The 22,322-nt window shown below is 39.6% G+C and overlaps 1 protein-coding gene and 1 pseudogene across 1 annotated transcript in view; one reads left to right on the forward strand and one right to left on the reverse strand.

The window, feature by feature from the left end:
- The window catches only part of LOC101487496 (CUB and sushi domain-containing protein 1), a 457,578-nt gene that overhangs the window by 288,931 nt on the left and 146,325 nt on the right, over window positions 1-22,322 (forward strand). The window contains exons 11-14 of the mRNA XM_024803309.2: window positions 15,219-15,322; window positions 15,462-15,574; window positions 19,561-19,743; window positions 20,016-20,201. Coding sequence (XP_024659077.2) covers window positions 15,219-15,322; window positions 15,462-15,574; window positions 19,561-19,743; window positions 20,016-20,201 — 586 coding nt within the window. The remainder of the gene's footprint in view (window positions 1-15,218; window positions 15,323-15,461; window positions 15,575-19,560; window positions 19,744-20,015; window positions 20,202-22,322) is intronic.
- Window positions 6,976-8,138, reverse strand: LOC143416562 (general transcription factor II-I repeat domain-containing protein 2A-like; annotated as a pseudogene).

A 22,322-nucleotide genomic window follows, 5' to 3' on the forward strand; every position in this document is an offset into this window, starting at 1 on the left:
ACAGGTGGACTTTGAAAGTAGGGTCTTGATTTACCCGAAATGAAAAAGAAAAATGACAAAAAGAAGCAATGGAGAACCAGAACTATGGTGAAACCACCATATAAAAAGAACTAAACTAAGACTATGATTATAAAAGAAAACGAATAATACTAATAGCTTAGCACAGAAAGTCAAAGGAGCTTGCAAAGAAAAGCGTCTGGACTTCTTTAAGTTGCCTGAAGACGTTTCACCTCTCATCCGAGAAGCTTCTTCAGTTCTAAGGTCAAATGGTGGGGAGTCCCAGATTTAAACCTAGTGGGAGTTTCCCCCCAAAGAGGGATAAAAGGACCCCCTGATGATCCTCTAATCGCCTGAGCCAAGGTGTGAAACTGGGTGTGGGTCCCAATCAGCCAGGGTTTCGGGTGAGCTCATTGTGAAACCTGGCCCCACCTTATCATGCAAATTCCTGAGGTCAGATGGCCCAGGATGTGAGTGGGCGTTAAAGCATCTGGGGAGGGATCTCAAAACTGGATTATAGATGGCAGAGAGTTGGTGTCGTAAACCACCGCCTCTGTTCAAAGATGGTCGCTCACAGTGGACATAGATGGCTTCTTTCACTCCTCTTTCGAACCATCTGTCCTCTCTGTCCAAAATGTGAACACTGGCATCCTCGAAAAAGTGTCCTTTATCCTTAAGATGCAGATGGACTGCTGAGTCTTGTCCTGTGGAGGTGGCTCTTCTGTGTTGTGCCATACGCTTGTGAAGTGGCTGTTTGGTCTCTCCAATGTAGAGGTCTGGGCATTCCTCACTGCACTGTACAGCATACACCACATTGTTAAGTTTGTATTTTGGCGTTTTGTCTTTCGGGTGAACCAGTTTCTGTCTGAGCGTGTTGCTGGGTCTGAAATACACTGGGATGTCATGCTTGGAGAAAACTCTCCTGAGTTTCTCTGATACACCGGCTACATAGGGGATGACAATGTTGTTGCGTCTGTCCTTCTTATCCTCCCTCGCTGGTGTCTGATCTTCTTTTCTGTGCCTCTTTGCTGACTTTAAGAACGCCCATTTAGGATAGCCGCACGTTTTGAATGCTTCCTTTACATGTGTGTGTTCCTTCTTTTTCCCTTCAGGCTTAGAGGGAACATGTTCTGCCCGGTGGTGTAGGGTCCTAATTACTCCAAGTTTGTGTTCCAGAGGGTGATGGGAGTCAAAGAGGAGGTACTGGTCCGTGTGTGTGGGCTTCCGATAAACTTCGATGTTGAGTTTGCCGTTCTCTTCAATGTGCACGGCGCAGTCCAGGAAAGGCAAACAGTTGTCCTTTGTGTCTTCCCTGGTGAACCTGATGTTTTTATCCACAGCGTTAATGTGCGCAGTGAAGGATTCCACTTCTTGTGTCTTGATTTTGACCCAGGTGTCGTCTACATATCTGTACCAGTGGCTGGGTACTCTTCCTTTGAAAGAGCCCAGAGCCTTCCTTTCCACTTCCTCCAGGTAAAGGTTGGCTATAATAGGTGACACTGGGGAGCCCATGGCACAGCCATGTTTTTGTCTGTAGAAGCCTTCGTTGTATTTGAAGTATGTTGTGGTAAGGCAGAGGTCTAACAGTGTGCAGATCTGATCAGGTGTGAAGTTGGTCCTGTCCTCCAAGGTGCTGTCTTCTTGTAGTCGTTTTCTGACAGTCTCCACGGCCTCAGTGGTAGGTATGCAAGTGAAGAGAGAGATTACATCAAAGGACACCATGGTTTCATCTGTGTCCAGGGTAAGTTTCTGGACCTTGTCGGTGAAGTCGGTGGAGTTCTTGATGTGGTGTGGGGTGTTCCCCACGAGAGGTGCAAGGATGGTAGCAAGGTGTTTTGCAATGTTATAAGTGGCTGAGTTTATGCTACTGACTATGGGTTTGAGTGGGACATCTTCCTTGTGGATTTTAGGAAGCTTCTTGGATGAGAGGTGTAACATCTTCAAGCAACTTAAAGAAGTCCAGACGCTTTTCTTTGGAAGCTCCTTTGACTACAATGACCTGGATGACTGAGAACCTTCACAGACACTTAGTACAGAAAACTAAATTGACCAAATCAAGAACAATAACGAACATCAATCCATCTATACATTCATTTTCACAATTGCTCATCCAGTTCATGATCACAGGGGGCTGGAGCCAGTCTCTAATATGGCTAACATTTATACCAATCACCATTAATGTTAATCCGCTAACCCCCCTGTTTGCTGCCAAATCCAAACCTAAGGCTTTCCAGTCAACCGTGGCATATAGATGAGCAATGTTATATGTTTAACAAGAGTGTAAATTGGCTAATCAGAGCAATTAGAGGGATTAAAACTAATCTTCAGTCACTATCTACAAAAGAAGCCAAAAAAAAAAAAAACCCCAGCTCTGTTCGTATTAGCTGAAATAAATAACACAATAATATTAAATCTGGATTAGCACAGACGCACAGGTACACACATTTCTTTGTGAAAAACAATGTGCCTCAGCAATGACACCTTAATTGCACTAGTAACCAGTCATGGGAGTTACCAACTTCTCCTTTAGTCGTGTTGCTGCAGATGCGACACTTTAGAATTCAATTTCCCCGACACTTTCACACAGCTGTTGCTCAAATCCAGTATGCAGTTTATTTTCTTAAACTGTCCAGCCGACAGGTCAATAGCACTCAAAGGTGCTGTAACACCTCGACAGGGGAAATATTTTGCTAGACAGCAGCTGTTTGCTTTCTTACCACTTAAAGCAGAGGTCACCTCAGGGCAGGTCGGCTACTCATAAACATGTGCCACATCTGGGCACGTTCAGGGTGCGCCACAGAGGCTAGCATGCTCTCCGGTCTATTTTTAAATTGATGGACACTTTGTTTGTCTCACCCGAAAACCCACAGAGCATATATCAATTCTGTGAGATAAAAACTAAAGCTAAGAAGCATTTTTACATGAATCCAGGAGCAAATAGTTCACTTTAAATAAAAATTGTGTAATAAAACCACATTCTTTTGTTTTTGATGTCGCGAATTTTGCTTCCACTGAGCCTTAATCAGTTTCACTGGCGGTGAGAAATCATGAGCATTAGTGTCTGTTGTTAATGTTCTACACCATACATAACATCTAGATTTTAATTTATAAACCCCTTTTGTTTCCTTCCACTTTTCCCCAAAGCACAAATATGTTAATTCTCAGTGCGTAAACAGGTGCTTAGGTGTGAAGAGGGAGTGTGACTCAGAACAAGATTACTCTGGGTTCAGTTTGCACCCCCAGCGTCCAATCTATTGTTATGTCCCTGTGTGTTGGGAAGTTTCCCCTTGGTGATCCAGTTTCCTCACATTAACCAAAGACATGCAGGTCAGGTAGACTGTTAATGAGTGATTGCATATCTATGTTAGACCTCTAATTGCCTGGCCATCTGTCAAGGGTTGAACTCTGCCCTCTTGTTTGAAGCACACAGGGAAAGTTTGTGGCTCTGAAGGCCCCGAAAAATAATAAACAACTGAAGACAGAACATGAATGAAAGCTCAAAGCCTTAAAACAAAGAGCAGAAAATTCCCACCTTGATCTATTTTAATGAGAGACTGGCAAACCACCCACATAACAATTAGTGTAACAGGAATATCTTCTGAACTGTTTTTATTATTTAACAAATAACAGTGTGTTGACCCTCAGGTGAGTAATAGGTTTTAGCCTCGCCTGCTGGTTTGCGTGAAGTTCTAGTCTCTTTGTACATTTGGAGGTAAAGGCTCTTCCTGGCTGATCAGAACATATTGTTAGGGTGAGAAACTATAAGGAGCCATTTGGTATGCAATCCACTTCTGTATTTGTCCCTCATTGCCTATAGCGGCACAGTGTGTATCCATCGTAAAATTCATTGCAGCTGCAAGATGCAGTACACTGTAAAGATGATTTATAATGCTCTTGAGATGGAATGAGAAGCACAAGTACTTCTAAAATTCTGATTAGACTGTCAAAGAAAGGCTCCTAAAACTTAAATCTGGAATTAAAAAAAAAAAAATAGGGATCATTATCGATATAGGTAATCTGTTTTCTATAAGTGACTACTTTCAAAATCAGTTTCCTATAGCTTACATCCCCAAATGGGGTTCAGGTTATTCTATACTTCTTTATTTGGCTGAAAGGCTAAAAGTAATCTACTGGAAAAAGGTACCAGACTCCAATTTGGCAGCTCACCAGTGAGTCAACATAGCTGCACAGTCTTGGCTAGGGAATTCTCGTACACTCTGCTTTTAGGGCAGCTGTTCCCTCTCTGACAAGAGGTCACCTCAGTACATAGTTTTCTTGACAGATTTTTTTTTCTGAACTCGAAGTAGTAAAAACGCATTAAATTTTGGCACGTCTTTATAACCATGCTCACATATGCCTCTCTCTGCTGCTTTAGAATAAAGTTAGTCAGCCTTGTTCCCACGACTGTCAAGGCCCTGTATATCACAAGATTGTGAAAATTATTATCAGTCCTGGATACTGAAACCTGGACATGGCATATTCTAGCATCTACCTTTGAAAAAGCCTGTCTTGTGAATTAATTGCGTTCCTTCAGCAAAAAAAAACAAAAAAAAAAAAAACATGCTGTAGTTACTATAGGTAACACATATCATCACCTTGAGCTTCTGACTCAAGTGAATGAATCTGGTAAATATGCTATTATGGGAGGAGACACAGATCCCCTGGGGGCTGCGTCAGGAAGGGCATCTGGGGTAAAAAAAAATCTGCCAAATCAAATGTATGGAGCTGCATGCTGTGGTGACTTCTTGCAACAAGGGAGCTGTCAAAAGAAGCTCATGTTAGAAAATCATTTGGTAACAAGGGATCTTGAATGCTCCTGTTATCATGGGTCATTTGAAAGGCTGATCAAATAATGAGTAAATATTAAAAACAACCAAAAAAATATTGATTCTTCTTTTAGAAAGAATTCAGATGTCAGGAAAGAAAAACATTGTTTTGGTTTCTGGGCATAACTGCAATAAGGAGCTAGCTTTTACCGCCATCAGGACTGAAACAAAACCTATACCCACATGTGTTACCCTCTATAGGGGTCACCTTAGCTTATTTGGCAGCTGAAATGACAGACTGAATGTAATTCATTAGATGTGTGCAGTGCTGACATTTTAACAGGGCTCCAAATCTTTCTTTTTTTTTAAGGGAAAACATAGAACAGAACAACAACAAAGTGAGCGTGGCAGGCCGACTGCTTTCTTTCTGGAGAACCCTAAGTGGGAATAACGATACAGAGAAGCATCAAACCTGCTCTAATACCCTTAAGGAGGAGGATAAGCCTCTCCCAGAACATTTGTAGCCGAGGTTGCAGTGAAGTAATGAACAAAATATAGTGATTTGCGGTTGTGTGCTTTGTGTATTTTTCTTTTACAAGTCAGTGATTTGACTTTGGTCAGAACACGTGTATTTAGGTAGAAAGACACATAAATTATACATTTACTAAATTATTTATTCTTATGAGATAATTTCTCCCCTCTGCTGGTGCACTGTGACTCAGCACAACTGCAGCCTCAACTCAACAAGGGCATTCAGGAAGTAGTCCATCCAATTAAGTCTGTGCATTCTCTAGTACTACCCGAACATAACGTCCCAACAGTGAGGGCATGTGAAAAGACATAGGGGATTCTCCGTTTTAAAATCCCACATTCTTCCATTGCTCCAGGACATTCAGGGGAGGCATGTACCCTGTTATTGCTCTGCTATAGATGAACTGAAATGCTACGGTCTGAGCTGGTAATGTTTTAGAGGTTTTGTTGACTAAAAATGCTCTAAAAGTACCTCTTAGATTACCTACTTTAGCATTCAGAAAAGCATCAGATTTGGGAATGAGAGAGCGAAAAGATTGTTATCAGCCTCTCTCAGACTGTGGTCACACACTTTGAAGTTCACTTTACTGGGTGATTGACTGAAGGTATTTCACTGTAGGGTTGAATTGCTCAGTGCTCTTAACAATGTTTAAATGGCCTATTGAGCTGCTCTTAGCTGCTCTGCTGCTTGCTAATGACCTCAACATGATAATGCTTCACTTACCCCTTTGAAAGGCATCCACCCTTAAAGAATAACTTTTTGGAACAGAGCAAATTTCAGCAAAGAATATCTCTCTTGAAATATTAGGGGAAAAAAAACAGAAATAATGTAGTGAAACCAAAAGCGAATATAGAAAAGTGCTGAAAACCCATTTCATGTGTACAACACATGCTTGTTTGCTTTAGGTGAACATTTTGAAAGGCCCAGAGAGCACTTACCGTTGTTTCCTTCTGCAGTGTTTCTTTTCTTTCTGTCTTTGTTGCTTTCTTTGCTTTAGCGAATAAAGAAGCTAATCTAATGTAGTTTGGGGTTGCAGGCTGCTCTTAATGTCTTTCTAAATGGGCCCATTTGGATCTATTGAACAGTGCTGAGCTTCTTGCTAATGACCTTGTGATAATGCTTCAGTTCCTTTAAGTCTGTAGTCTCCCTTGACTGTCTAGACCAGGGGTGGGCAAACTTTTAGATTCGTGGGCCACATTAAGTTCTAACATTTGACAAAGGGGCCGGAACAGGATCAGATAGAGGGCATGCTTTGAAAACATCACATCATTGGGGGAAAAATACACATCTTGGGATATGGAGAAAACATGTGCTTTAATTTCCAATGAAAATGAAGAAAAGCGTTACAATAAAATCTCTGACTTCGAAATGAGTCTTTAAACACTGAAAATCAAATAAATGAACATTTTTATTTTAAAGCACTGAAGGTTCTGTTATCCTTCAGGATATCACCATCACTCTCCTCCTGACTCTCTCTTTTTTTTTTTTTCTCAAAAATGGTAGGAGATGCAGATGTACTTGTCCTGTTCCTTTTATTCAATTTGTTTCCCCGGTGCCAAAAGTCAACAACGACCAGTGCAAGAACAAAACAATTGCAGCAAGTCAGTCTGTGAAGCGTTATATTTGATCTGCGCGCACTGTTCATTTTAACAACGTGCGTATCACGGAGAGACACACATTTTAATGGGAGCAGTGCTGTTGGTCTCCTTTTTTAGCCAGCGCATCAAAGTCTGGAGTTAGTTTTGTTGTGGCGATTCTCAGGATGGATCTGAGGTGTAGGTCTGTTAACTTGGATCTGTGGCTGGCTTTGTTGATGTTGATGTTCATGACGCTGAATGTCCGTTCACACACGAAGGTAGAGCCGAACAAAGCCAACATCATCTGCGCTTTTCGCCTTAGATTTGGAAACGCGGCATCATTGAGTGAAGCATAGAAGTCATTTAGTTTCAGAGAGCTGAACTTCTCTTTTAAGGCAGGGTCGGACTGAAGGTCGATGAGTTCGAGCTGAAGCTCCTCTGGAGCTGTTTCAGGGTCTTGTGACAGAGGAAAGGCCACCAATTGGAGTGACTTGTCAATTTTATCGAAATCCAAAAACCGACGGCAGAATTCTCCGTGCAGTGCATCCAGTGACTCACTGTATTTCTTTACTTTTGCTCCGGCCTCTTTCAGCGTGGCTAGTGTAGGAAAATGAGTGAATGACTTGTTCAAAATCTGCCTAGAGAATAAAGCCAGCTTGGATTTGAAGGCTTTCACGTTTGTGTGCATGTCATGCACAAACAGCTCCTTCCCCTGCAGTTTCACGTTGAGCTCATTCAAGTGTGAAAATACGTCCGTAGCAAACGCAAAGTCACACATCCAGCTGTTGTTGCTCAGCTCAGGAAATTCATCAGTCTTCCCCTGCCGCTCCAAAAACACGCCAATCTCCTCTTTGAGCTCCCACACTCGTTGAAACACTTTGCCCAAACTCAACCAGCGAACACAGGAGTGATAAAGCAGGTCCTGGTGATCCGCATCAGTTTCCTCCAGGAACGCAATGAACTGACGGTGCTGAAGTTGACGAGTTTCACCACAGGATTCACAACATGATTCAGCTGTAACACCGATTTACATAGAGATTCCTGGTGGAGGATGCAGTGGAGGAAAATGACATCCTGGTCAGGGTTTTCATCTTTCACTTTATTCTGGATTCTCCTGAGCAGGCCAACGTTTTTTCCCGTTAAATTCGGAGATCCATCTGTGGTGACGTTAACAAGCTTACTCCAGGGAAGCTTCATGTTTTCGATGGCAGCAGACACTCGTTCAAACAAGTCCTCTCCCCGTGTTTGTCCTTTCAGAGACTCCATTGTCAAAAACTCCTCCGTTATTTCAAAAGTTTTGTTGATTCCTCGGATAAAAATGAGGAGCTGAGCAGTGTCTTTGACATCGTTGCTTTCATCCAGTGCTAAAGAATAAAAAGTGAATGACTTTGCCTTTTTGTTTAATATGCTGGTGATATCTTCATCTATTAGTTCTACACGGCGAGTCACTGTCCGCCGTGATAAACTGATTTTCTCAAATTTGTCATTCGTCTCCGGGCACAAAATACAGTGGGGCAAAAAAGTATTTAGTCAGCCACCGATTGTGCAAGTTCCCCCACCTAAAATGATGACAGAGGTCAGTAATTTGCACCAGAGGTACACTTCAATTGTGAGAGACAGAATGTGAAAAAAAAAATCCATGAATCCACATGGTAGGATTTGTAAAGAATTTATTGGTAAATCAGGGTGGAAAATAAGTATTTGGTCAATAACAAAAATACAACTCAATACTTTGTAACATAACCTTTGTTGGCAATAACAGAGGTCAAATGTTTACTATAGGTCTTTACCAGGTTTGCACACACAGTAGCTGGTATTTTGGCTCATTCCTCCATGCAGATCTTCTCGAGAGCAGTGATGTTTTGGGGCTGTCGCCGAGCAGCACGGACTTTCAACTCCCGCCACAGATTTTCTGTGGGGTTGAGGTCTGGAGACTGGCTAGGCCACTCCAGGACTTTCAAATGCTTCTTACAGAGCCACTCCTTTGTTGCCCGGGCGGTGTGTTTTGGATCATTGTCATGTTGGAAGACCCAGCCTCGTTTCATCTTCAAAGTTCTCACTGATGGAAGGAGGTTTTGGCTCAAAATCTCACGATACATGGCCCCATTCATTCTGTCCTTAACACGGATCAGTCGTCCTGTCCCCTTGGCAGAAAAACAGCCCCATAGCATGATGTTTCCACCCCCATGCTTCACAGTAGGTATGGTGTTCTTGGGATGCAACTCAGTATTCTTCTTCCTCCAAACACGACGAGTTGAGTTTATACCAAAAAGTTCTACTTTGGTTTCATCTGACCACATGACATTCTCCCAATCCTCTGCTGTATCATCCATGTGCTCTCTGGCAAACTTCAGACGGGCCTGGACATGCACTGGCTTCAGCAGCGGAACACGTCTGGCACTGCGGGATTTGATTCCCTGCCGTTGTAGTGTGTTACTGATGGTGACCTTTGTTACTTTGGTCCCAGCTCTCTGCAGGTCATTCACCAGGTCCCCCCGTGTGGTTCTGGGATCTTTGCTCACCGTTCTCATGATCATTTTGACCCCACGGGATGAGATCTTGCGTGGAGCCCCAGATCGAGGGAGATTATCAGTGGTCTTGTATGTCTTCCATTTTCTGATGATTGCTCCCACAGTTGATTTTTTTCACACCAAGCTGCTTGCCTATTGTAGATTCACTCTTCCCAGTCTGGTGCAGGTCTACAATACTTTTCCTGGTGTCCTTCGAAAGCTCTTTGGTCTTGGCCATGGCGGAGTTTGGAGTCTGACTGTTTGAGGCTGTGGACAGGTGTCTTTTATACAGATGATGAGTTCAAACAGGTGCCATTCATACAGGTAACGAGTGGGGGACAGAAAAGCTTCTTACAGAAGACGTTACAGGTCTGTGAGAGCCAGAGATTTTCCTTGTTTGAGGTGACCAAATACTTATTTTCCACCCTGATTTACGAATAAATTCTTTACAAATCCTACCATGTGAATTCATGGATTTTTTTTTCACATTCTGTCTCTCACAGTTGAAGTGTACCTCTGGTGCAAATTACTGACCTTTGTCATCATTTTAAGTGGGGGAACTTGCACAATCGGTGGCTGACTAAATACTTTTTTGCCCCACTGTATCTGCTGTCTCTACCATACATTCTTTTAAAAACTCGCCCTCAGACAGTGGTTTGCTGGCCTTTGCTATTTTGAATGAAAGCATAAAACTGGCCTTGGTACTTGACTCTTGAATGGCAGTTTGACTTTGCTGAGCCTTCAAATTAGCTGCCAACTTCTCAGCAGCAGCTTCCCGTTCTTTTGTTGAGAGCTTGCTAGCATAATTAGTAGGGCTGAACGATTATGGAAAATAATCTAATTGCGATTTTTTTTGCCCCAATATTGCGATTCCGATGCGATATGCGATTATTTTTTAAGGTCTTTGTCTTCTGTATTATTAAACAAAGACAAGCAATACATCATATAGTATGGCCAATACTATATTACATTAATTTTAAACTGTTCTTTCCTGGAAGACAGACCTCTGTTATGATGACATGAGGTGATGCATGAATTGATGACTGACATTTTTATTTAACTTCTTCAATCACAACAGTATATTTGAACATACACAATAGTTTATTTTTAGCTTACAAACATCTGAGCATAAAGTGCTGACAAGGAACCCTGGTGTAAACATTAAAATGAAAGTCAGTACAATGTGCAGATTGCAGAAATAGACATAAAAAAAATCAGTGGCTTTACCACACTCAGTTTTTCGACATCTGTGAACTACTAGACAGTCATTCAATTAAAAAATAATATTAAATAAATAAAACTAATAAATAAAAAATACACACATCTTACTGATCTCTGCAGTCAGTAACATTACACATAAAGTTCAAACATAATAGCAATTGTATAAACACACACACAAACACGCCTTTAAAGTTTAAAGGCGTGAAATTGGACGGTCTAGTTCTGATTAGCGTCACCGCTGTCTCGGTGGAGTTTAATAAACTCGGCCGTCTGCTTCTTGCTATCTAAAATATAACCAGACACTGGTGTAAATTCTCGACTGTCTCATACTTCTGTTTAATAAGTTTTCTGTTTGACGTTTAGTCAGCTGTGTGAAAACCAAGGAGGAACCCACCCGGGGGATTAATAAAGTTTTATTTTATCTAATCTAATAACTTTAATCTCAGCCAAACCGATTTACTCACGAACAAACAAAACACTGAAAAAAGCCCAACAATAACATTTTTAGGTTGTCTAAGTGACTTATATATTACGTTTAACCCGAGCAGCGAAACTCCGCGGTGATCTGAAAATGATGTGCCGGGAGTTGTGCCGTTCTCGGCCGCATCAGTAACCCTCGAGCTCCCGGCTAGCTGTCGAGCTGGTGGGTAGCAGACGCCTCTGAAAACGTCGAAGCACTTTTGCAAATATGGGATATCTTGATAAACCGAGCAGATATTTGATGTTTACACAACTACTTTCTCGCCTGAAAATATGTTAAAAGTTTATTTTGTGACCCAGAAAGATTAGTATGAGTAATTTTAAAACTTAGTAGCGGCCGCCATTGCTGGAAACTGGAGTTTGGCTGGGCCGCGCTATGAATTCTGGGATATGGTAGTAATTTGGACAGCCTTCGGCGCGTCGCTGTGACGTAATCGGTCTACAAATGCGGCCTCAGGAGGATGCAGCCCATGAATTTGGACATGTCCAGAGTATAATCGCAGCCTTTGCGGTTAGAAAATTGCACTTGATCATGTCGCGATATTATCGCAAATGCGATATATCGTTCAGCCCTAATAATTAGCGTGCTTTGTGGCAAAGTGACGGCTAATATTATACTGTTTAAAAACCGCCACAGTTTCTTGGCATATCAGGCAAACAGCAGATGATCGGTGTTCAGTGAAAAAATATTTAGTTGTCCACTCCTTTTTGAACACTCGACATTCTCTGTCCACTTTCCTTTTCTTGGATACGCTCATCTTCATAGAGGGTCGGTGGGTCACAGGGTAAAGTGCAAACGTGGAGTAATAGGCCTGCACTTCACCTCAAGAAAGCCAATATATCTAGAGTGCGCCATCTAGTGAGGAAACATCAGAATTGCAGGGGAAATAAAACATTAACAAGGTTAATTTATTAAATTTTTTTCAAGTTTGGCGGGCCGGATCAAAACGTTTAACGGGCCGCATGTGGCCCCCGGGCCGTAGTTTGCCCATGCCTGGTCTAGACACACACACACATACGCAAACATAAATAAAGTACAGAAACGTATAAGGCAACAGAAATGCTCACATAGCATTGAGTGAAACAGCTGTACCTTAACACTATTCTGCCTCAGTTGTTAAGGCAGATATACCTGAGAAAACCACCTTCTAGACACACACACACACACACACACACACACACACACGCACGCACGCACGCACGGACGGACGGACATCTAAGACACACAGTCTTAGATGTGCAGGAAAACATACCAAGCCTGTTTCGGATTCTGTTCTGCTTCATTCCCTTTTTGTTATCACCTCTAGCTGCTGCTGCTGTACAGTCTTAAGAACAGCTTTACCCTTGTTAGAAACAAACACGTATACAGCTCACAATAAAAGCTTTGACTGTTCAAGATTTTATTATTTGTGTATAGATATGAATACCAAATTAATTTACCATTACTTCTATTCATCTACTGTGAGCAGAACATCTTTTTCACGGTACTGGAGAAACATAAAAATGCTACTTCAGTAACGGAGACTCTGTTTCAGTCCTGTTTCACGTTTTTATGTCTCTCATATTTATATTTTGATTGCCTGCAACGAAACAAACCAGGGTATAAATTAAGTATTCTGATTCTGATTTGAGTGTAGCTCTCAACAAGTCGGGTTTAACAAAACAACAAAGATGCTAATTGAAAAGCTGCAGTTGTTTGTAGCAGTTTTTGTTCTGCAGCTTTTCATTTGTTTGCTTTTCTTACATGTGGCAGAGCAGTGTTAATCATCGCACAGTGGACAATGGTTAAGTGGAATAGTTTGTCTTTTTGAAAATAAATCACCCTACGTAACAAATTTGTAATTTTCATGTATCAGAGGCAACGAAAAAAATGTGCCAGATCTTAACATTGGGTCCTTAAAAGTGGTTCATAGTTGTCTTTTTTTAATTATTTAAAAAAATAATGATCTTGTATCTTTAAAAGCTAAACAGAAATTCATGTGTTCCTTTGAACCTTCAAATAGAGTAGAAAAATCCATAAACAACTTAAGTATAATGGTTTATTAATGCACCCTGTCATTTGTTGTTAGCCAGGAGTTAATACCTCGCAACGTTGTTTTGCATCTTTTCCCCATTATTTGTAACCATTTGGAGAGACTAAACTTTGCCAGGGGCTGTATCATTCTGTGGATATTCAGAAAGGAAAATGCTTTCTGCAAGTATTGGTCTCATATTTAATAGTCTGCTTCTTAAATGTAAGTTGCTGCTGTCAAAAAGGAACATGTTTTTTTTTCTTTTAACTATTATCCTGTTTGCATATCTGTGTGCACTGCTTTTAAGTGGTGTATATGTATGCAAAGATGCATTGAGACATGTATGAATACAGAATTGTACAGTACACCCATTGATTCACTGCCATTCCTGTCAGATGGCAGCTAATCCCACAGATGATTCCCTATCCTTAAACATTATCTGAACATTTTTATTTTGAGAAAAAAGAAGAAGAAAAACATAGCCAAAGGCTCAGCAGTGCATGGCTGATTCTGGCATGTAAAAATGGTTTTTACACTCTTATCACCTGCACAAAGGTTTTTCTTCACTGCAGTGTGATTTGCCTTGTGATGAATCCTCAACCACAATCACATGTTCAGCGTTCATCTTAGTCTTCTAATGCGCCAGAGGCTCACTGATTGAGCTCTTCTTTCTTAGAGGTTTCTTGAAGAGAGCAGAAATATGTCATCATCCACCCTGTCAGGGATATGATCTACACCTAATGAATAATGGACAAGCAGCAAATAATAGAATACCAGTATTAGAGCATACAGCAGATTGATGATCCAATGCTGCATGCAGGCCACTGCAGCCACAAAAATGCCTGCAAGTAAGGCATTTAGCAGTCGATTTCTGAGAGTTCAACAGCAGAAGCGTGTTTGTTGGATGTCGTGTGTGTGTTTGTGTGTGCAGTGCCTGCAGGTGACTTCATGCAATCTGTGATTGTAAGGAGGATGCTGTTAAATAAAAAGCAAGAGGTGCTTAAATTTCAGACCTTTGTTCTTCTCTTCTCTTAAAGATGGATTATTTCTGGAATAGCACAAAGTCGCCATCAAATTCGTTGTTAGGTCTTTAACACAGCAGCTTTGATTAAACTGTAGACAATTGTGACGTCCAAGGAAACCAAAAGTTTGTGACTTATACTGGTGATATTTGTACTTTAATTTAATTTATACAGCAGAAAACTTTCTTCCTACTTCTTGCCCTGAATAATCAGGGTAACATGATTTCCTATGAGAGATAAGATTTATTTTAAATTGCTGAACATATATATTTATTATTAATCTAAAGCCTGACTGGTAATACTGTACATATTTAACAACCAGTTTTGTAAGAAGAACCCCATTGTAAGGGCGAGTCCACGGGACCATTTCTCAAACTATGTCTTGTGTTTCAAGGTAACTTAAAACTTTAGGATCTTAGACTGGTTTTGACTGGTTAACAGAAGCCACACTGGGGTGCCAGTTAGCTCAGAGTCCACATAGCTCAGATGCTGGGTTTGAGTCCGACCCATGGCCCTTTGCTGCATGTCATCCCTGTCTCTCTCCACCATACCACTATCCAATAAAGGCAAAAATGACCAAAAAAGATCACTTAAAAAAAAAAGAAGCATGCTTCCTAGTTCTCCTCTAACATATTTTTTTGTCATGAACTCATGACACCAAATCAAATCACTTTTATTGTCACATCACATGTGCTCATACACTGGTACAGCACATGCGAGTGAAATTCTTGTGTGCAAACTTCACAAGCAAAACAGGTGTGCAAAATACAAATACAAATACAAACAAAGCAAAGTATAAGAATAGGAATGGGACAATTATAAGAATAAATATATTTACAAATATAAGAATGTATGCACATTACTGAATATGTATATGAATATGTTCAGGGAAAGTTGTTTGTGGAATTCACATTTCTCTACATGACTTTCAGATTCCCACAGTGGTACATGTAATTATAAGTTTCTATTGGCTGAAACTGTAAGGGCGAAAAACCAAGAGATCAAATAAATCCCTCAGCGACTCTCTGTCTTTCTGTTTCTATGTGGTGGAGTTTGTAACAGTTTCTAAATTTGTTTTCTTGTCTTGTTTTATTTTTCCAGGTAATAAAGCTGTCATTTGAAGAGTTTGATCTCGAGAGAGGATATGACACACTGACTGTGGGAGATGGGGGGAAGATAGGAGATACTCGGAGAGTGCTTTATGTGTAAGAACCACTTTACCTGGGTATAAAAGAACGAACGTATTAATAAAGTATTATTTTAAGTATGACATTAGATTCATGAAATACAAGCAATGACTAATACTGATTATTCAATACTTTATTTTTGTGTATGTAAACGTAGACTCACTGGCTCCAGCGTCCCTGACCTCATTGTCAGCTTGTCCAATCAGATGTGGCTACACCTGCAGTCAGACGATACAATCGGCTCAGCAGGCTTCAAGGCAGTATATGAAGGTATGCCTCACTGAAATACGCACACACTCGCACACACACTCGCACACACACGCACACACACACGTGCATGTAGAATGTAAGAAATGAGTAATGTGAGCTAATTACTTCATTTTGCGTTTGTATTTTTCATATTTACTTTAAGCTGGTAATTATGGAGATAATGATGCAACAGTAAAAACCAAAAACAACATAAAATGTCTTAGCAAGGTGTTGGACCAGTATGTGCGACTAAAACAGCTTCACTATACGTTAGCATCCTTCTGTTGAAGGAAGGGAACATCATTCCTTCAAATGATATTTCATTCTTTCAATAAGGAGAGATCATTTGGAAGAATATGAACATGATTTACTGAGAAAGAGAAATTAATGTATTTGGCACTTAGACTTCAATGACCCATCTTGGCAGAACAAAATCCCACAGTCATAAGATTTAGGACAGGTATGTATATCCTGCATCATAAAATAAAGGTGATTAGTCAGAATAACTTTGTATTGATTTGCAATGACTGTTCACTTTGAGGCAAGCAGTGGTCTCAAGCAGCATCAACAAATTGCCCCTCATAATATATCAATCCTAGATCCTCTCAGTGTAGATGTCAAGTCTTCAGGTCCTGTAAATTATTTTGTTTGTCAACAGCACATATTCATTGTTATTTTTGAACAAATAGTCATGACGCATCTTTTATTATATTGATATAATTGATTAAATACTGCATCCTACCATGTTAGTGACACTCATGAATTAAACTGTACTAAATTAACTTGAGCAAAATTAAATTAAGCCAGAGAATAAAACAGGCAAATAGAAAAGTAATTTCATAAATATAGGGATAGATGTCTAATGGCACCCCCCCCCCCCCCAAAATGCTTGTCAGGGCCGGATAAAAAGACTAAAAATGACAATTCATCTGAGACAAAATCAAGTCCCGGACAGACCAGAGGAATTTGTGAGAGCCAGAAAGAGAAACAGGGACAAAGGTTATGCTCTTGTTTTGCTTTGCTGTGTTTGATTCAGTGAAGTTTTCCAGGGTCAATTACTTTTCAAAGGAATACGAACGGTCTACTGAACTATAGAAAATCTGTGCGTGTGTGCATGTGTAACTGTGATGAGAGACACTGAGCATTATGTTACTCTTTGGCTTAATATGAGACTGGCCTACCACTGACCACTGATTTTATATGTTTTGTATTTGTCCTAATGCCGGGGCTCATGACTCAAAACTCCTATTTGATCCACTTTATATAAATTACAAGGCTATGACATATGACAAAACTGAAAGGAAAGAAAAAAAAACCCAAAACTGAAAAAAAAAAACAACTTTGCAGACTTGATGCAGTAGTTTCTGCTTTTTCCCCCCCTCTGGCCAGCCGAACAAGTGCCTGTGGTGTATGTTGTGAGTGTGTCCTTGCTTTAATACTGTGATACTGTCAAAAAGGATAATGTCACCACGTAACAACCTTTGATCAGTGTTACCCCTTGAGCATGCTTACATTTTCAACCCTGAAGGGAAACTCAATGTGTGTCTTGTTTTTGGCATCACGTTGCACTTGTGAAATCTTGCCTGCTGTGTGTGCGTGTGTGTTCGCGATTACTAAAGAAAGACAGAGTTAGTGTCATAAACACGCAGCACATTATGATAATTGAGGCTTTCAGACAAATGTAACTGTCATCAGAAGTGCAACAATATAAATTGTGCAATCTTGAATGAATGTAATGAATGAAAAATCTGGACTGAATGCCTTTAAGATTGAACAATGTAAGAAGTATCAGCATATAATTTTTTATTTTTTAGGTAGTAGATCTGCATTTCAATTTGAAGTACTGAAATAAAACAAAAAAAACCTTTTATACTTCACTTTTTGATATTTGACTGTTAATGATACAACAAATAATACATCAAGCAAGTTTATTTGAAACAAATTGTTGGCATTAAAATACACTAAACACGATTCTGATCTTTATTTTATTCATTCAGATTTTTTATTTGCTTTTTAATTATGTACTTAGATTGCTTGTAAGAGGCACTGTGTGCAGTGTGTGGCTCTGAGCATAGGAAAAAAGAAGCGTAAAATATTTTTGTTCAGATGTAAATATATAATCTTCACTTCAGTAAAAGTCTAAAAAGTAACATTAGAAAGAAACAGCTCAGAAGAGAGAAGCATTTACAATGATAATGGCAGACTTACCGGGGGCTCAAGATTGCTGATATCCATCCTGACACTCATCAACTGCGTGACAGCTAGCTATGGGCCACCAACATGCCTCCTGCTTCTTTGAGTATTCTGTTCTTGTGGGTGCAGTTACATCCCAGAAGATAGCAAAAGTGTTGAACACATACACACATCTCACCTTGAGATGTGTTTGCCCAAAGCGAATCCAGCAGCATGGTGGAGCATGTGTTACAAGATGACAGACGTCTGGTAGAATGTCAAATTTTAAAGTAGGGGAGCGAGGGGAATGGGATGGATAAAAAACACACTCCCATTAAGAGAAGAAGGGATGAAAATGAGTCACAAATGAATAGAACAGGATTGCAGGCCAGGTCGACAGTACTGCTAATGTGACACCAATGCCAATAAAACACAGTGTATCAGACTTAGAGACCTGGAGCAATAAGAAGATGCATAATGGAAGAGAAGAACAGGAACTATTTAAAAGGAGTACTGCCAGAGACAGAGGAAAGGGTGTAAATAAGAGAACACAGGGCAGGCACAACATACTGTATGTGTCTTAAAATGTGCACAAGGGAAGTAGGGGAAGTCATATTTTATACCACGTCACAAACATTAGCATTGCTCTGTTCAATTTCCACCTCCTGCTGATTACTTAACAAGAGTGTGCATGAATCAGTGTGTGTGTTTTCATCTACCTGTGCGTCTCCACTTATTGTTTGGCTGTTCACAATTAGAGCTGAATTACACCACAATTACCTTGATGGTAATTAGCTTTGAGGTAGGAAACAAAATGAAGTTTTGCCCGTTGAATTTCAGGTTGCATTTCACTTCTTAACGCAACAGTGTAATATAACTGATGCTAGACATGTTCGCTTCGCTTTCTGCTCCATAAAGCAATAACATCACCCCCTTCTGACTGAAGCCTTTGCATTCAGACAGCTTGAAAAGAGCCCATTTGAATTTTCCTGACTCGTTCAAAAACAAACACAATAAACGAAACATTCCGGATATTCTTAAGCCAAATCATAATTCTCCTTTTTGTCTGTTTTTCTGGGGGGTATATTTTGTATACATATTTTGTCCTGATTTTTGGCATAGCTTTGTTGTTTACCCTTTTGCATGTGTCATTATCAGTTCAAATGCATTTGTCTGTTTCTTGCCCCCATTTTTCAAGGAAGTTGATTTTAAATAAGCCCTTGTGAAATGGCAAATAAATGTTTCTGTTTCTGTATTATTTTTATCCAAAGAATTTGATCCATTTGCTACAATTATATCTGGCAAGTCTAGAAGGACCTTAAGATTATTTGATTTAAGCTGATTCACTCTCCATACTTTTGGATGCAATTCAGTTTAATTCAACTTTATTTACGTTGTACCAAATCACAACAAGTTACCTCAGGGCACTTTATGTTGTAGGTTAAAGACCTTACAATAATACAGAGAAATCCTCAACGATCAGATGACAGTAGGCCTCCAACAGAACAAGGCTCAGGGAGGAGCAGCCATATGCTGCGAACAGCTGGGGGTGAAAAGAAAATATTGTACATGCTCAATTTTCCTAAAAAGGTAGCTTTTACAGCAACCTTGTAACGTGGAACATTTATTTAAATTATTTCAAGGCCATCTTGTAATCTGTTGCCGAGTTTGCATTGATTTAATACACATGCTATCTCAAAATCAGTGTATGCATGCCATTGCCATTTAACTCGTCCTCGCAAATACAGGCCAAACAACGCCTTATCTAAAAACTAACATGTACATGACGTTGATTATCGAAATAAAATGTGACTTTCTGCATTTGTGTATTACAGAGATCGAACGAGGCGGCTGCGGCGATCCTGGGGTGCCTGCATTCGGTCGCCGTAGCGGTGACCGCTTTCAACATGGTGACGTGTTGACCTTCTTTTGTCAGGCAGCCTTTGAACTTGTGGGAGAAAGAACCATCACATGCCAGCACAATAATCAGTGGTCTGGCAATAAACCCAGTTGTGTCTGTAAGTCTACCATTTCTGTGTCTGTGCTAGTTGTTCTTTCTGTTTGTTTTCATATTTAATTTTTTATTATCGTTGTTTTTTCTTGCTTGCTTTTGTACTTTGTCTGTCAGCGTCTGCCTTTCTGTTTTCACTCTCAGCCAGCTACCTGAAAAAGTAACATGCTGTTTTCTTTCTTTCTGTCTTTCTTTCTGTCTTTCTTTCTGTCTTTCTTTCTTTCTTTCTTTCTTTCTTTCTTTCTTTCTTTCTTTCTTTCTTTCTTTCTTTCTTTCTAGTCTCATGTTTTTTCAACTTCACGGCCCCATCAGGGACTATATTGTCCCCAAACTACCCAGAGGAATATGGAAACAACCTGAATTGTGTGTGGTTGATCATTTCTGAACCGGGAAGCCGCATTCATCTCCTCTTCTCTGACTTTGACCTGGAGCCACAGTTCGACTGGTTGGTGGTCAAAGATGAAGGTAACTGCATGTTTCTATTTTGCTCTGTTCTTTTGTGGTGGGGTTTTAAGAGGTAAACCTCAGTATACAGTACTTAACAAATTTATTAGGCTGCCACCCAGAGTAAAGTTTATGCTACAGCTGCTCTAAATTAACAGTATTTGTAATCACCTAAATTGTTTTTTAATGTTTCTGTAATGCTTAATCCACCAGTATGTGCAAGCTCTTTAATTGAAATGACATTTTAATGCTAAAAATAATTATTGTTTTTAACCATAACCGTTATTTTTAATGTTTTTAGTGCAGTTCTACAATCGTTTTTTTTTTTTCATGACAGGTGATCTAATACATTTGTTAATCATTGTGCATATGTATTTATCTTATGGCATAAATATTGGTCTGTGTGACCAATTGAAATAGGTGAAAAAGACATATGTGGTGGTGGGGTGGAGCGGGGAGGTTGGGAGTGTTTCTGAAATTTGCAGCTATTAAATCCTGTATCAGCTGGTAAAGAGAATTGCTGAGTGGATCTCATTGATGGGTTGATGAATGATGGGCACACTGGATGTGTAGTTGTAATGTAATATTTATCATTTCAACACTTGCATAGCTTTCCACTTCACATAAAACACAGAGCAATTAGATTGCTGTTCCCCATTGTAATAAAGGTTATTGATTTAAACTGAATCAAGTCAAGCCCATGTTTGACTGGGTGATCATTAAAGATGAACTTGTGTATAATTGACTAGCACTATTCTTTTTTTTTGTCTCTGTAGAACCTTTTTTAAATTACAGGGCAATTATCGCTGTTACAATGGGCTAACTGAAATCAGTTCAGTTATTGCTTTGAAGTCTTCCAGTTTGCTCTGACTGGTGATAAATCTCTGTCACAAGGAAACCACTGTGTATCTGTGCCTTCAGGAACAGAGAGCAAAAAAAAAACCTCTCAATGATCTGCTGTACTTGAGTTTTTATTATATGAAAATCCATCTAAAGTCAGTCACTTCCCTTCAGTTTGGTACCAATAAATATCAAATTAATATTACTAATATACTTCAATTTATAACAAACTACTATGAAGATGTAGTTTGTTTGTAAACTGCCTGTAAAGATGGATCAGCCATTAAAATGCTAGAAATGTTCATATTGGTTCTCAAAAAAAGGGAGAAAAAGGAACGTGGAATATATATATATATATATATATATATATATATATATATATATAAAACATTAAAATAAATTCCCATAATGATACAGATAAAGCATTATTCTGATGCTGATGCATGATTCCTGTACTCTTTTTGGAATCCTTCATGAAATTGCTTAAAAAATATATATTTTCATCTTCTTTTTTGGATTTGCATAAATTTGTTTAAAAAGTAATCTTTCATCTAAATTCAACCATGTAAATCTCTAAACATTTATTATGACATATTTATTCAAGGTATAGGAACTTTAAATTCAAATTTCATAACAATTTATTTACAAAAGTCAGAATTAGGTCACAGTTCAGTGTTGTCTGTCCTGTAATGCAGAATAAAACATATCTTTTGGACATGTGCGCTGGTTTTCTGCAGTGGTGCCTGTTGCTCTCTCCTTATGAGCCTTTTTTCTATCTACTGCTGCCAGCCTGTGAAAGTTGAGGATGGCACACAGAGAACTGTCATTATTGTGTTTTGTGTGACAGCCTTCTGCTTTAAAAGGGCAATTCCAGTGCTAAAACTTTTAATGCCAGCGGTGGCTTCAAAATATGTCCTTACATTCTTCTTCTTTATATAGACAGTAAGCTGAAGGAAAATTCCAGAAATCAAGGGTGACATAACATGAGTGAATATTGCTGATGTAAGCTATAGCGCAGGCTCTAATGCAGGGCTGTGCAATGCAAGCACATTTATTTTCAGGCACAAATCTTACATCACCAAAAAACTTACTGAAAGTCCAAAATTTCCAATAAAAAAAAATTCTGCTGAGTATCCAAAAATCCTCATAGTATATCCCAATTAACCACATTTTCCAAATTGACTGTACTTCAGCGCTGAAGTGAGAAATAAATGGATGGCTTAAAGCTCATTCTGTATGCCTGTAGTTTTTCCATACCAACAAACTGAGGTAGAGAAACGTGGTGGTTTGCATGCTACCTGA

This window comes from Maylandia zebra, linkage group LG1 (assembly GCF_041146795.1).
Source record: "Maylandia zebra isolate NMK-2024a linkage group LG1, Mzebra_GT3a, whole genome shotgun sequence".
Taxonomy (NCBI): Eukaryota; Metazoa; Chordata; class Actinopteri; order Cichliformes; family Cichlidae; genus Maylandia; species Maylandia zebra.